This window comes from Nanorana parkeri, unplaced genomic scaffold (genome assembly GCF_000935625.1).
Source record: "Nanorana parkeri isolate BGI_ZX_2015 unplaced genomic scaffold, ASM93562v1 scaffold18, whole genome shotgun sequence".
NCBI classification, from domain to species: domain Eukaryota; kingdom Metazoa; phylum Chordata; class Amphibia; order Anura; family Dicroglossidae; genus Nanorana; species Nanorana parkeri.
The window spans coordinates 608,608-622,829 of NW_017306286.1; the positions used below are offsets into that span (position 1 = coordinate 608,608).

The window sequence follows — 14,222 nt, forward strand, 5'->3', positions numbered from 1 at the left end:
AAAAAAAAAAAAAAAAAGACGGCATAGAAATGAATAGAAATGAATCGCTAGATTGCTATTGGCTATTTGAATTTGCAATAGGCAATAGCAGGCTATCTAATCAGCAGAGAAGTTCTCCATCAGGTCCTCTCTCTGCTGATTGACAGCAGCAGAGGGTGAGTGCAATAGGCAGCTTGCTATTAGGTATTGCAAATTCAAAGAGCCAATAGCAATCTAACTATTCATTTCTATGCCGTCTTTTTTTTTATTCTGACGGCAGCAGCTGTCAGAATACTTTAAAAAAAAAACAGCAGATAGCACGGGAAGCATTAGCTTCTTTGCTATCTGCCATCATTTCAGGGGAGTGCTCCCTGAAATGAGAAGGGCACCTCCCTGAAATTACTTTTTTCAGGTTGGGATCCCTGTTGTTCTGTTTCAACATTGTTAACCAATGTTCCAGTCTTTGTGAATCTTTGCAGTAGACTTGGCCGGTCATGTCAATGAGTGTATGTTTTGACTGTGTAATGCGTCCATGTGTGAGGTTGAACAAGTACATGAGCACTTGTGGGTGTGTTGATATGATCATTGGTCAGGTCATGCTAATGCCATAGTAGAGGAACCAACATATAAATGTCCAGATGCAGAGGATAATCTGCATCTGGACAAGCGATTAGTGAGATTTATGTAACGATAACTAGTTTCTCTGTGTATGTTTAAAGAATTCCATTATAGTTTTTAACATAATGCCTTATGTCTACTGTGCTGCTGTTTTGAAACAGTGGCAAACATTTTGATATGTTTTCACAATCGATAAGGTGTCTTTAAAATATGTAGGCTTTTAGAGTTGATACCGCAGTAATTGTTGACACAGAACTTCCATTTGGCTGTTAAGCAGTTATGAATTTAGCACAAACACATGCTGTGCTGCATCGATGCACATGCATAAATGAATACAACAATGCAACATGTGGCCTTTATCATTTAATACATCTGCTTAAACAGCAACTCTGACAGCCATCGTCTATGTGATTAATGCCTAATGGTCTATGTCATTAACAAGCTACAGTCACTGCAGGCCTCTGAGGCAGCTGGTAAGTGGCATCCTATGCCCAGATACTCACCAAAGCAGAGGATGGTTAAATGGTGAGATGTACACAGAGCCTGGAGCATCAGCCAAGCGGTGAGCATGGGCATTAGCATCATCCCAAACCTATGGCAAATGTTTGTTAGATATAACACAATTTCAGCACTCGTCAATATTAACCAAACCTCCAATTTCTATCATGTACTTGGTGTTAATAGCTATATGCCCACAAAACTCTGAAGTTAAAGAAAAAGGGTTTTATTGTGTGTGCATTGTTGTGAGCAGGTACTTTCTACACCAGTAGCTTTTGTGATTTTGCAATTGTCATCACTCTATGACAGTGGTTCCCAACCTTTTTTCACTTGCATACCCCTTGGTAGTATAAACTGTACCCCTCAGTGGAGGTGGAGCAGGGGGCGCGGCTAACAGTTAAGCTTGTAATGCGCTGCGCCAAATAGTGGGTGTGGCCACATTGCGCAAACAGTTGGAGGGGTTGATGTCAGTGGGATGAAAGAGGGAGGTGGGAGGCTGGCGTTAGTGGCTTTTGGGTATACCATATTGTGATGGTACGTCCAGGGCCGGATTTACTCTCTCTGCTGCCCTAAGGCCAGGTTCCTCAATGAGCCCCCCTACCCGCCACCCCCCACTTTGTGGAAAATCCGGCCCTGGGTATGTCCAGTGTTAACTTGGGACCTCTTTGGGGTATTGCCTTTGACACATTATTGCCTGGATCTGGAGCTGCTCTGGAGTTTTGGAGCCACTGTGGATTGGAGGGCTAGGCATCCCTGCATGATGGGTGTTTGGGCCATGGAGGATGCAGATGGAGCAAGGGTACAGTCTGGTGGCTCACCCATATGTTGCAGTTCAGGGAGAGCTGCAGCCAGGGCCGCCGTCAGGGGGGTCATACAGGTGACTGGCAGGAGGTAGAGGCGGCCAGGCCCCCGCAGCACCGGAGGAAGCCGGGGCCCGCACACTCGAGATTCCGGTGTCCCCCTGTCTCCACTGCAGTGACTGACTGCACATTGGGTTTTTAAAGATGGCCGCCGCGAGTACGTGCTGCGCTGGAAGTATTTATACCAAGAATATGGCTGCTCCTGCAGCCATATTCTTGGTTCCATTTTAAGGCCTGTTCACACCACTTGCAGTGCGTTCCGGGCGGAACGCACTGCATCGCATTGTGGCTGGCTCACTTTTTGGCCGGGCAGGAGGGGGCCTGGCGGGCCATTGAAGCCACGCCCTCCGGCCGCAATTCGATCAGGTATGCAGGGATCGCAAGGCACATTGTGCATGCAGTGCGTTCGGGTGCGGTACGATTAAAATGCTGCACGCACTATTTTGAACACACTGCAGGCACAATGTGCCTTGCGATCCTGTGCAAGCGATCGCATTGCAGCCGGAAGGTGTGGCTACGGTGCCATTCACTTCAATGGCCAACCACACCCCCTCCAGCCCGGCAAAAAAGTGAGCCGGCCACAATGCGGGCAGTGCGTTCTGGTCGAAATCGGTCCAGAGCGCACTGCTCATGGTGTGAACTAACCCTAACCCTAAACTAACCTGCGTCCAGTAGACATGTGCGATTCGTTTCAGAAAAATTAGTTTTCCGGACGAAATTCGTTAGCTGTAGTCTGTACGCATTTTCGTTTGTGGACACATTTTCATTGCAGAAAACTGACAAAAATAATAAATTCAATGTCACTTTGCTGCAAAGAAACGAACGATACAAACATGAAACGGAAATGAACATTCGTACAGACTACCGCTAACGAATTTCGTCCGAATCCCGAAAAACAAAATAAAGCAAAATCCGAATCAAAACAAGATGAAACGAAACAATTTTTTTGCCGGTGCACATGTCTAGTGTCCAGCGGGTGATGAAGCCCCGAGTCCAGCGGGTGACGAAGCCCTGCGTCCAGCGGGTGACGAAGCCCTGCGTGTAAGCTCCTCTGTACAGAGACTGATGTGACTGTAGTGGGGGGGCGTGGGGGGTGTGTGGTGGTTGGGGGCCCCGGCCTAAAGCCAAGTAAGGGGCCCTGAAATTTCTGAAGGCTGCCCTGGCTGCAGCTGTACTATCAGTGCTCCATGGAAAGTGTAGTGGAGGGGATAGATGCCTCAGAGTGGTGCAGGTCTCACCTGATGGAAGCACGTTCATGGACTGGCAGCCAATGCGACCCTGAGAGAGGTAGATCGAGTAGATTCTCGTGTGACTCAGGACTTACAGTCTGTTTCCCACGCAACTTCCTCTTAGTTCCAAATTGCAGAAGGCAACATCTGCTCTTAATCGAAGTGGAGGGCACATCACTCAGCTGGGGACCGATTGAGGTGTTGGCAGCCGAAACTATTGAATAAGGGCTAGTTCACACCAGCCTCAGTGCGTTCTGGCTCGATTCTGGCCTGAACGCACTGGATCGCATTCCAGCCGGCGCACTTTGTTTTGGGGTGGAAGGGGGCGTGGCAGTGCATTGAACTCAATGACACTGCAACCAATCCCTCTGGCCACAGAAAACACAGCCTCAAGATTACTCTGCAGACTTTCTGCACACAATTTAGTCCCTCACTTCCCACTGCCACAACCTTTTTCTGCCATTACAAAAGATTTTCAAGTACCCCTAAATGTTCTGCGAAGTACCCCTAGGAGTATTTGTACCCCAGGTTGGCAACCGCTACCCTATGACAATGCATAACTTCAACCCTTGTCGTGGTTGTATGTGGTACTGCATGTTTATTGTTGTATTTTTATATGCACGGTTATCAATTCATTTATATTGTTTCATTTTTAGTGACATCTTGGGGAAAAAATGTTTAGCCCCTTAATAAAAAATGACTCTTTAACATACATTTAAAGTGATGTCACTGCCAGCAAAATGATAAAAGGGACAAAGATGATTTCTAAAATACACATTATGATACGGCCACCCAGCTTATTACCTTGCCTGTTACCACCACTTCGACTCCAAGACCCTCCAGTCCTTGGATGATGTTCTGCGACGTCTGTTCGGGCACAACGATTGTGGCAGGCAGCCCCAGTTTATTACAGGCGTATGCAGCTGCTAGTCCAGCATTTCCTCCTGTGTGAGAGGAAGATGGCAGCATTTAGCCAGAAACTATTTAGTGAAATTGGAGTGCTGAAGAAAGGCCAGATAAGAGAAATGAAAGACTTATACTGAAAGACAGAAGTTGGGAATGAGCAATGTGACCTTGAAGATCCAGAAAGTGTAGCAGAGAAGATATAGAGGATTAAATATTTGCCGTAAAGACAGGATTTAGGTACCTGAGGAGCAGACAAATTTCTTACATCCCTGCTTAGCTAGCTGCAAAAAAGAAAAAAAGATTTTTAAATGACATTTTATAGTCTTTGCCCACTGTAGTGAATATTAACATGTTCTGCTTGTGCCCAGCTTAATAAAATACTGCAAAACATAAAAGGCTGGTAATGCTTTATAATTTCCAGGAACCAGGCACACAGTGGGTTTCCTCCAATGTTAGACAAAGCAACACTAGCCTTTTCATCGTGACTGCCAACAAATTGCTTACAATATAGAATCCTGGTATGTGCATTACAGAAACCCGTGCTTAAGGTAATGCAGAGTCCGCAATGGCCGATTTCCTTCTGAAAATGCTAGTCTCCTGGTCATGCCTGGAAGTCATGGACCAGGAATAAGCATGCATCTAATAAAGTCAGACAAGAGTCGAAGCTCCTTTTCTGCATAATTGTTCCGAGTTAGGCTTTGGATCGTCATAACAGTCGGTCAACCTGCAATTTCAAAAGGAGCATTTGCTAATGGCAGACTATTTTCTCTGTAGGATTATGTAACTAGTATTTAAAAATTGTTTGCACAATAAACATAATAAAGATTAAGGGGATTATTTACGAAGGAGTCGAATGATCCAGCCATATCTTCAGCTTAGCCTGCGGCCGCCGGAGAGGGCTGCTGTACGGGCTATTCACCATAGCCCGTACAGCAGCCGAAGGTGGCCGAGTGACTCATATGCCTCGGCTCAACTGAGCCCAAGTGACACCCGAAGCGGGGCAAAAGGCTTGTCGAAGGCCGGCCGTAAGCCCCGCAAATGACAGCTGGGCGGAGTCCTTTATTCTCAGAATAAAGAAAAGAAAAAGACAGCATAGAAATGAATAGCTAGATTGCTATTGGCTATTTGAATTTGCAATAGCCAATAGCAAGCTGCCTATTGCACCCGCCCTCTGCTGCTGTCAATCAGCAGAGAGAGGACCTGATGGAGAACTTCCATCAGGAAGTTGCTGACAGCAGCAGTGGGCTTTTTTTTTTTTTTTTTTTTACTTTGACTGCGGCCCGCAGCTCCTATATCAGAGTAAAAAACAAAACAGATAGCAGGGAAATATTTACTCTGCTAGATCGAGTAGAGTAAACCTTTCCGGGAGAAAATTGTTATCTCCCTGGTGGCCAGGAGCCGCTATCTAATAGCGGCTCACTCCCGGATCATCCGGGAGAGTTGGGATGTCTGGATTAGGTGCGTCCGGGGATAGTGATCTCTACCTAACCACATTTAATCATATCACATACAATTATTTGCGGCGTGCCAGCGTTTTACCACTTTCAAACTCACCTTCGGGGCCTGTTCACATCATCGACAGGCTAGCGTTACCAGGGGCGTCCCGAGGTGGGGTGTAACCCGGAGCGGTTACCGGGTGACACCCAGCCATGACGTCACCTGGCTTTTTTTTTTCTTTAAGGAGAGACTACTGAGTACTGCCTGTGGGCTGAACGAAAGAATTCTAACAGATTTCTTCACCCACATTAAACAGTGAGGATGGACAAATCTCCCTTGACCTACTATTGTATTCTGACAGCTGATGCCCCTGGCTGTTAGAATTTTCAACAGCTGAGACAGAGTAATCAGCTTTTGTCAAGCTGGACATGAATTATTTTGTTCAGGGTCACCCTCTATTAGAATTTTGGCTGGTTCCTGTAAATTGGCTGAAATTCTAACAGCTGACCAGCTTAAAGCACTCCCTTTTTGGCCGACCTTGTATCTCGATTGATATTAACAGTGCACTTATCTATTTGTTGAATATATAAAACAGTAATCATCATATTTGAAGAAATATTTAATAATAGGAAAATGAATTTGTATTTAATACTGCAAACATTTTATGAGTTTCAATCAGATGGTGTTGATGACAGGAGCTACCTGAGTTTATTGATTGAATCCTAACAATGACCACAAGCACCATCTAGTGGATCTATGGAAGTAATAATGCTATGAGATAAAAAGAAAAGCCATGGTAACTGCTTTAAAAGAATAAATCGCAAGTAAAGCGAATGTTTGTTTTAATGTCTGAACAATATAGTAAAGCAGAGCGTAGGGCAAGAATATTTATCTTAAATATGTTAGCTAATTAAAATTCTGGAGGAAATTGAGTAAAAAAAAACCATTTGTTTCTTCGACCTGTTAAAGTATATCTAGACCAAAGATCAAAAATGTTTTTGCAGCTTACCAGTCCTTAGATGTAGTGGCTACATTAGTTTTCTTTTTTGCCAATTTTTCCTTTATTTTCATCTAATGATCCTGCCAGTAACACATTTCCTGTCCTAGGGTGACAATGCTGACTTACCATACTTTATCTGTAAGGAAGCAGCATTGTCACCCTACGACAGAATTATAGAAACATCAGCCTCTTCTTTTCTATTTAACACGGAGTAGAGGGGTTCTGTAGTACTAATAGATAGCTGGGAACAGTGTAACTGATAACAGTGCAGCTCAGGCAGACAGCACAGGAAGTTATCAGATGACATGATTTCTGACAGGATCATAATATTTTTTGCACTTATCAAACAGATTTAACAAACAGCTTTAAAGGGTATATTTAACAGACCAAAGAGGACCAAATAAGAGAAAATAATTGTTGGGGTTTACATACCCGTTAACTTTCCCTTGTATTAATACAACCCCTCTATTTTTGTTTTTAACCCTTCTTTAGCCCTTTCCAACATCCAGCTGGATATGTTTTGTAATCTCTGTATAGTACCATAAGTATTTTTTGTCAAACCTGTGCAGAACAATGGATCTGGTTAGCTCACCCACTGGAAACCCCTAATGGTATATTTAGAGTGATTTTTTACCTTCTAAACATGCACTTTCTGATAGGCAATTCTTTGTATTGTTTTAATTACCATGATTAGCAATTTTCAGCATCACCATTATCAGAAATGTTCAATTTTCAACCCAGAAAATGAATTCCTTTAGTATCAGAACAGTGGGTGAAATACTCATCATCATTAACGTATTCTGTAAATAACTTATCAGCATAGGCGTGCGCAGCCTTTTGCATTAGGGTGTGCACACAAAAGTACCACCTGCCCGGCTTCCTGATTGGATGGGAAGCTGTAACCATGCTCCCTCGCAGCTTCCCAGGCACCAAGGACTGCGGCTGTTATGTAAGGATTGTAAGTGGCAAGTGCTGCTGCGCTTTGTATCGCTGAGCTGGTCACAGAGAGATCTCTCCTCTGGCTCAGCGAGAAAAAACATGACGCCCGCTGTTGGAGTTTCATTGTTGTGCTCAGGGTGATTAGGGTGTGCCCAGGCACAACTGGCACACCCCGTGCGCACGCCTATGCTTATCAGGCTCTTGGTCCTCCAAATTACTAGAAGCTCTTCTATATAACTGTCATGCTAAACAACTTTCTAAAGAACTGGGTTCCTGCCTGTGAATGCAGAGCTGGCGAGGGCAGATATGCAGTACTAGATTAGCGGTTCCCGATACGTGAACATGGCACTAACGAGGGACTTCAGTCAGGGAAGGGGGGTCAGGGGAGGCAGGGGAGGCAGAGCTTCACCTAGTATTATGGAGGAAAAAGCTGTCAGCTTCAAGTCTAAAGCTGACAGCATTTTCTCCATTCAGATCGGCTTGTAACAGGTTACACTGCAGGGAAAGCCTCCCCGCTGTATAACCTGTCATGGATAGAGCACTGCCTGTTAATTACAGGTGGCGCTGCATCCGGCTTTTGACAGCTAAGTTAGGTTACACAGCAGCGGGCTTCCTCACTGCTTGTGAACCTAACATAGTGAGGCAAGAGCTGCAGTAGCCTCTACTCTATGTTAGAGGCTTGACCTCTGTGGATGGTTTGGACCAATGGCAAAGCGACATTGGTCCCAGCAATCCAATCAAAAAAAAGAAGAAAAAAAACACTGAGGCCATCGATCTCGTTGCCTCAGCAGTGACGAGCAAGTGAGGGACAGGGAGGCACCTCCCTGTCTCCTCTCTTCCTCCTCCCTCTCTCCTTCACACTAGCCGGGGCTTCGTCGGGATGGGGGCAGGGCTTCATCAGGATATGGGTGGGGCTTCAACATGCCGGGGGCGGGGCTGGGGAATGCCTCACCAAGAAGCGAAGGTACCACATGTCACTGACTTCAGTATATCTTGTTTTACAAGGTAAAAAAAAGTGCAGGATGGGATAGGAGGTGCGGTTGAGGGGACTTAATATTTGCCCAGAGATGGGCTTTACCATATCTGGCTTATAGATCTTAATACAAAATGGCTACACAGCCAACTTTGCCAGATTGATAATCTGTTTCTATCTGGATCTATATTCCAAAACTGAAGATTTGCCATCAAGGTACAACTAAAAAGGTTTGTTGTGGTTAACCTTACCATAAAAATGTACCTTTTGCCTTGAAAGCTTCATAAAAAATAGCAATGCAGTTTGTGACTTGTGGCTGTATCTAGGCACATACAGTATCTGAGAGTATCTAAGACATATCTTGTCCACTCCAGCCTCACATGACTGATAATTATAAGAGATTTGGAATAAGAACTGGTAATGTCTCTACTCTGTCTGTGTGGGTGGACGCTGTCCTCCTGAGAGCTTGTTGCAGAGGAAGCGGTGCCTGAGGACCTGTGGTGTAAGGATCTGCCTACTTCTGCTTCATTTAATATGTCACCTCTCCTGCTGCTTCTTGGTTATTCTTTCACCAACCACCAGATCCTCAGTCATCGGCGAGGCAGCTCTAACATGGGAAAGTCCTGCTGCTCTACCAAGGTGGCCACCACCATACACGGTGTGAAACAAGGCATTGTGAGTCAGTAAAAGGTCACCTGCAAGGAGGCCACAACAATATTGTTAACCAATCTTTTGTTGTCTGCTTGCCTTTTTTGGGTATGGCTTCTACTGTATAGGTCCTCTTTAGATGTTTTCAATGGCTTTTCTTTCCAGTGTTTCTTATCTATTTAAATTGTGTTTATCGTCTATGTTGACTTGTTTTGACAAAATGTCAAAGATCTTCCTCTATAATAGCTTGAAAGCAATCTTCCAACATAAAACGGGTCTGAATTGAATAGAATTCTCTATTCTGTGTAATAAATATTTCTGTAGCAACAATCATGAAGTGGCTCTCTTTATTAGGGTGTCTCTTTGAAACCTCTGCAAATTAATTACAATTTTTTGTTCACTAAAAAGGACACCTTCAAGCTCATTAAATGTTGGCAGTTTTTCCTCTATTGTTATGGCGGGCTCTATCAGTAAATTGTTTTTTTTAGGATAAGAAATCATAGAAATGTTGAGTGGGAGCAAATGACAGTTCCCTGGAAAGATCATTCATCTGATCTTCACTGAGCACTACTGAAGACAAGATTAACACAGTTTATTTATGGTAAATTATTTAATGAGAACCTTGTTAGTTTTGTGATGTCTTTCTATTCTCCTTGTACATTTGTTCAGTTTGGGTCTGGGGGAAAGTAAGAGAAAGTTCTCTCTTTTTATTAAGCTAGAACTGTTTGTTTTGTAATCTGTTTTGCTCATCTGATTTTAGTCCATTGCTTTGGGTTAGGAGACTGTAGGGGATTAATCTTTTAGCTAAAAATAGATTATTTTGAAATTAATATTCAGTGCCACTATAATTAAGACCTAGATGAGTTTCAATTCAAAAGCATCTTGTGCTTTTTAAGGGAATGACTTAACAAAATATAAAGAATACAGATAATTGGTCATTGCAGTGCCAACCATAACCTGCCTTAGTGGCAAATAAAAAAAAACCTCTACAGTCATAGTATATGTAATCCCATTCATTAAAATTTCATAGAAGATTTAAGATGGCCAATCAGCTGCAGTCATTGTTCAGGTATTCTGACAACAGCAGGCTGTAAGACTACAACAGCCTGGCAGGGGAGATTTGTCTGTCCACACTGTTTCGAGTGAATGGGGAAATTGAGCTTTAACAAGGGCCAGTTGTATGACCAGCTTTAACATGTTAAGGTAATTTCAAAAGTTATTTTCAATAGTAAGAGAGGTGACCAAGAACCCGATGGTCACTCTAACTGAGTTCCAGAGATCCTGTGTGGATTCCAGTTCCAGAAGGACAACCATCACTGCAGCCCTCCACCGATCTGGCCTTCATGGCAGACTGGCTAGAGAGAAGCACCTGAAGGACTCTCAGACAGTGAGGAGCAAGATTATGTGGTCTGATGAAACCAAGATTGAGCTGTTTGACCTCAATTCTAGATGTTGTGTCTGGAGGAAACCAGGCACTGCTCATCACCTGCCCGATACCACCTTAACAGTGAAGCATGGTGGTTGCAGCATCATGCTGTGGGGGTGTTTTTCAGCAGCAGGGACAGGGAAACTGGTTAGGGTTGAGAAAGCTGAATGGAGCAAAGTACAGAGATATCCTCAATGAAAACCTGTTCCACAGCGCTCAGACTGGGCCAAAGGTTCACCTTCCTACATGGCAATGATCCTAAGAACACAGCAAAGACAACACAGGTGTGGCTTAGGGACACTCTGTGAATGTCCTAGAGTGGCCCAGCCAGAATCTGCAGAGACCTAAAAATGGCTGTCCCAAGACGGTCCCCATCCAACCTGACTTAGATTGAGAGGATTTGCAAAGAATGGCAGAAAATCCCCCAATCCAGGTGTGCAAAGCTTGTCATGTCATACCCAGAAAGACTCAAGGCTGTAATTGCTGCCAAAGTTGCTTCAACAAAGTACTGAGTAAAGGGTCTGAATACTTATGTGCATGTGATGTTTCAGTTTTTTCTTTTTAATAAATTCACAGTAATTTCTAAAATTCTGTTTTTGCTTTGTCATTATGGGGTACTGAGTGTAGATTAATGAGAAAAAAAAATGAAACAACTGTAATATCAGGCTGCAACATAATCAAAGGGGTCAATTTATTAAAAAAAATTGCCAAGCCATTCTCCCTGTGAATATCTGTGAACGTTCAGTCTCTGCGAATAGAGACAAAAATAAATATTTTCTTTTCGGGTCCAGTGTAATATAATACCGCATTATGGCTACTAGATGGAGCTGAGGTGCATAGGAAATAAGTATTATTTTTTATGCTCCTCACCTCAATCCAATGGCCATAATGCAGTATTTCATTATATTTGACCTTAAGAAAATATACTAAGAACATTAATTTTTATGCCTGTATTCACATAGAAAGAATTTTCACAGATATTCGCATGGAACATGGCTTGGCGAACTGTTTATAAATAGACCCCTAAATGTTTATTTGTAAAACAAAGATTGTATCTACAAATAAAACTAAAACTTAACATGTATCAACTTTAAAAAAAATAAACACAAAAAACTGGACTATTTTAGTTCCCCTTCAGCACTTGGAGTAGTGTTACAAAGCATCTCATTTGTGTTCAAACAGTAGATTTTATATATCCTAAGTGGTCAGTGCAACAACTGTTATGTTCAGCAGAATAGAATACATTTACTGAATGTAGGGATGCACCGATACAGATGCTAGTAGTCGTACTCGCCCAAATGCTTCCCATACTTTTCCCGATACGGGAACTTTCGGTATCAGGAAGCTGGGCGGCAAGTCATTACACGTTGTCACCAGGGAACATGGAGCTGGTTTCCCGGCCAATCAGAAAGCCGAGAGGCGGGTAATGACTCCTTGTATGCAGCCTTCGTGACGAGGGAGCATGGAGCTGGATTCCTGGCCAATCAGGAAGCCAGGCGGTGTGTAATCACTTGCCGCCCGGCTTCTTGATTGGTCGGGAAGCTGGCCAATCAGGAAGCTGGGCAGCAAGTCATTACCCGCACCCCTGCTTCCTGACTGGCCAGAAAGCCGGCTCCATGCTTTCTCTTCACCTGGTGATGAGGGAGTGTGGAGTCGGCTTCCCGTCTAATCAGGAAGTCGGGTGGCGAGTCATTACACGCCGCCCGGCTTCCTTAATGGGACTTCCAGTATCAGTGCATCCCTAACTGAATGTATTGTACTTTGTATGCCGTGTGCCATGGGAGAGTATTCTGCTCATAATTGGAATATGTACATTTTACATGTGCATAGAATAATACACCTCTTTCATATACCTGTCTCAGTGGCAGTGCAAAACCTATCTTGGAACAAACCAAAAATGTCAGTAGAAATATGCACTATAAATGCACAATATAAATGCACAATTTCACCTTAGAATTCGCTTTTAGCAATGCATGCAAAATAATAAAATAAAAATTGTACATATAAGAAACTTTTATTTGTATATTTGCCTCTATTTCTGACATATTTACACATATAGTAAATGAGCTATAGAAAACATTTAGTGTATTTAGTGTTTTATTTAGTGTTTTTATACAGGTACCTACCTATTGCCAGATTTGAATGTTAACATTATTTTTGTTTGTATTATATGCAAAAATGCAATAACTGCAGAATATTGCAGTAAATAGGTTATTTTAGGATAATTCGATTCAAAATAGACATTTCCTTTATTTTAATTTATGTGCTATTTATATGAGGTCTCCTTGTATTTGCTTAACGCATAACTGTACTTTCTATCAACATACTTGTATTTGTTCCATTTATGGTTAGCTTTACTGAAGGAGAGTCCTGCTTCCAACAGCATGACCTGACTCCATCATTGCTGTAAACATGCGGCTCCTGGCCACCCACCAGTAGAGGTTGCTATTTGGAGGTAGGGGACCTGCTCTACATTGAGTAGATCGAGAAACTAGTCTCCCAGAAGCAAAATGAGATGAGCTCAATGTCAGGAGGCTGCAGGTAATATTGTTTGAAACAAGACTTTTCATTAGAAACAATAATAAATCATATTGACATTTTTTTACAGGCTGCAAACAAGTACAAATGTAACATTTTCAGGGAAAGCACAGTCATGTTTTAAAAGTCTTCCATGTGCTGTTCACTATAATCCTACAAATATTTGCGCAGGTTAATTGGCTTCCCCAAATAGGAGGTTTTCCCACAAGGCACAATAAGAACATCTTCTCAGAAGGAAATCTCCAAAAAGGTTTTTTGAATGACAGAAAATCTACAATTGTTATCATAATACACATTTGGCAGGTTGGTTACTTTACCTTTTGGCAAAAGTGTCCTATACCACGTATCTTAAAGGAGCCCATGGGCTGTATGTTCTCCAGTTTCATAAGAACCCGGGTTCCAGCCCATTTAGACAATGAGGAGCTTTCCTTCAGTGGGGTGACAATGTGAAATGGAACTTCATCCTGGGAATCCATGATTGGTAGCCCTTTTCACTGTTATTGATAAAGAAGCAGTTAATCCACATTCATACTATAAGTAAAACATGTTATTTTACATTAGCTGCTGGCCAACATTAAATAACATTAGATAGATAACTTGATAGTGTATTGGTTAACAAAAAAGTGCTTTTTAAAAGCCCTGGCCATTGCAGTCTGTTAACATGTGTGTGTTTTGTCAAAGAAGAACTCGAGGCATGTACAAAATTAACCCTTGTAGTGGATCTACACCCACACTGCAAAGGTTAAGCGCTCTTTTTGGTGTAGGGTCTAAATAAAAAAATATTCACCAGATCCTCTGTCCCAGAGTTGAGCAGTCACCGCCGCGGGACTGAGGATCAGGTGAGTAAATCTTTTTTATTTTATACCCTAGACCAAAACGAGCCGGAGTTCGTCTTCAAGGCAGCCCATACATTTATGTAGACTTCCAACATACCAAAACAGAACAATAAATGGAAAAGTACCAATATTTGCAACACTGTGCACAACAACGCACAGTAGTTTATTACAATGCATTCTGGTGAGCACAAGTGTGTTGGAGGGTTGTTGGTGCATTGGAGTGACACTAAAAATGAATAGCACCACAACGCACTCAGACTAGGGTTGCCACCTTTTCTTCAAGTGAAACCCGAACACTCTAGCGCGCGGCACATTTGTTTAGGGGGAGAATATAA

At 42.9% G+C, this 14,222-nt stretch overlaps 1 protein-coding gene across 2 annotated transcripts in view; it reads right to left on the reverse strand.

The window, feature by feature from the left end:
- The window catches only part of SDSL (serine dehydratase like), a 39,236-nt gene that overhangs the window by 7,165 nt on the left and 17,849 nt on the right, over nucleotides 1–14,222 (reverse strand). For both annotated transcript variants that reach the window (XM_018560585.1, XM_018560577.1), the window contains exons 2-5: nucleotides 13,369–13,545; nucleotides 4,332–4,371; nucleotides 3,989–4,128; nucleotides 1,101–1,189 (exon numbers count right to left, since the gene is read on the reverse strand). In XM_018560585.1, the coding sequence (XP_018416087.1) occupies nucleotides 1,101–1,189; nucleotides 3,989–4,128; nucleotides 4,332–4,371; nucleotides 13,369–13,527 (428 nt within the window). In that variant the 5' untranslated portion in view covers nucleotides 13,528–13,545. The remainder of the gene's footprint in view (nucleotides 1–1,100; nucleotides 1,190–3,988; nucleotides 4,129–4,331; nucleotides 4,372–13,368; nucleotides 13,546–14,222) is intronic.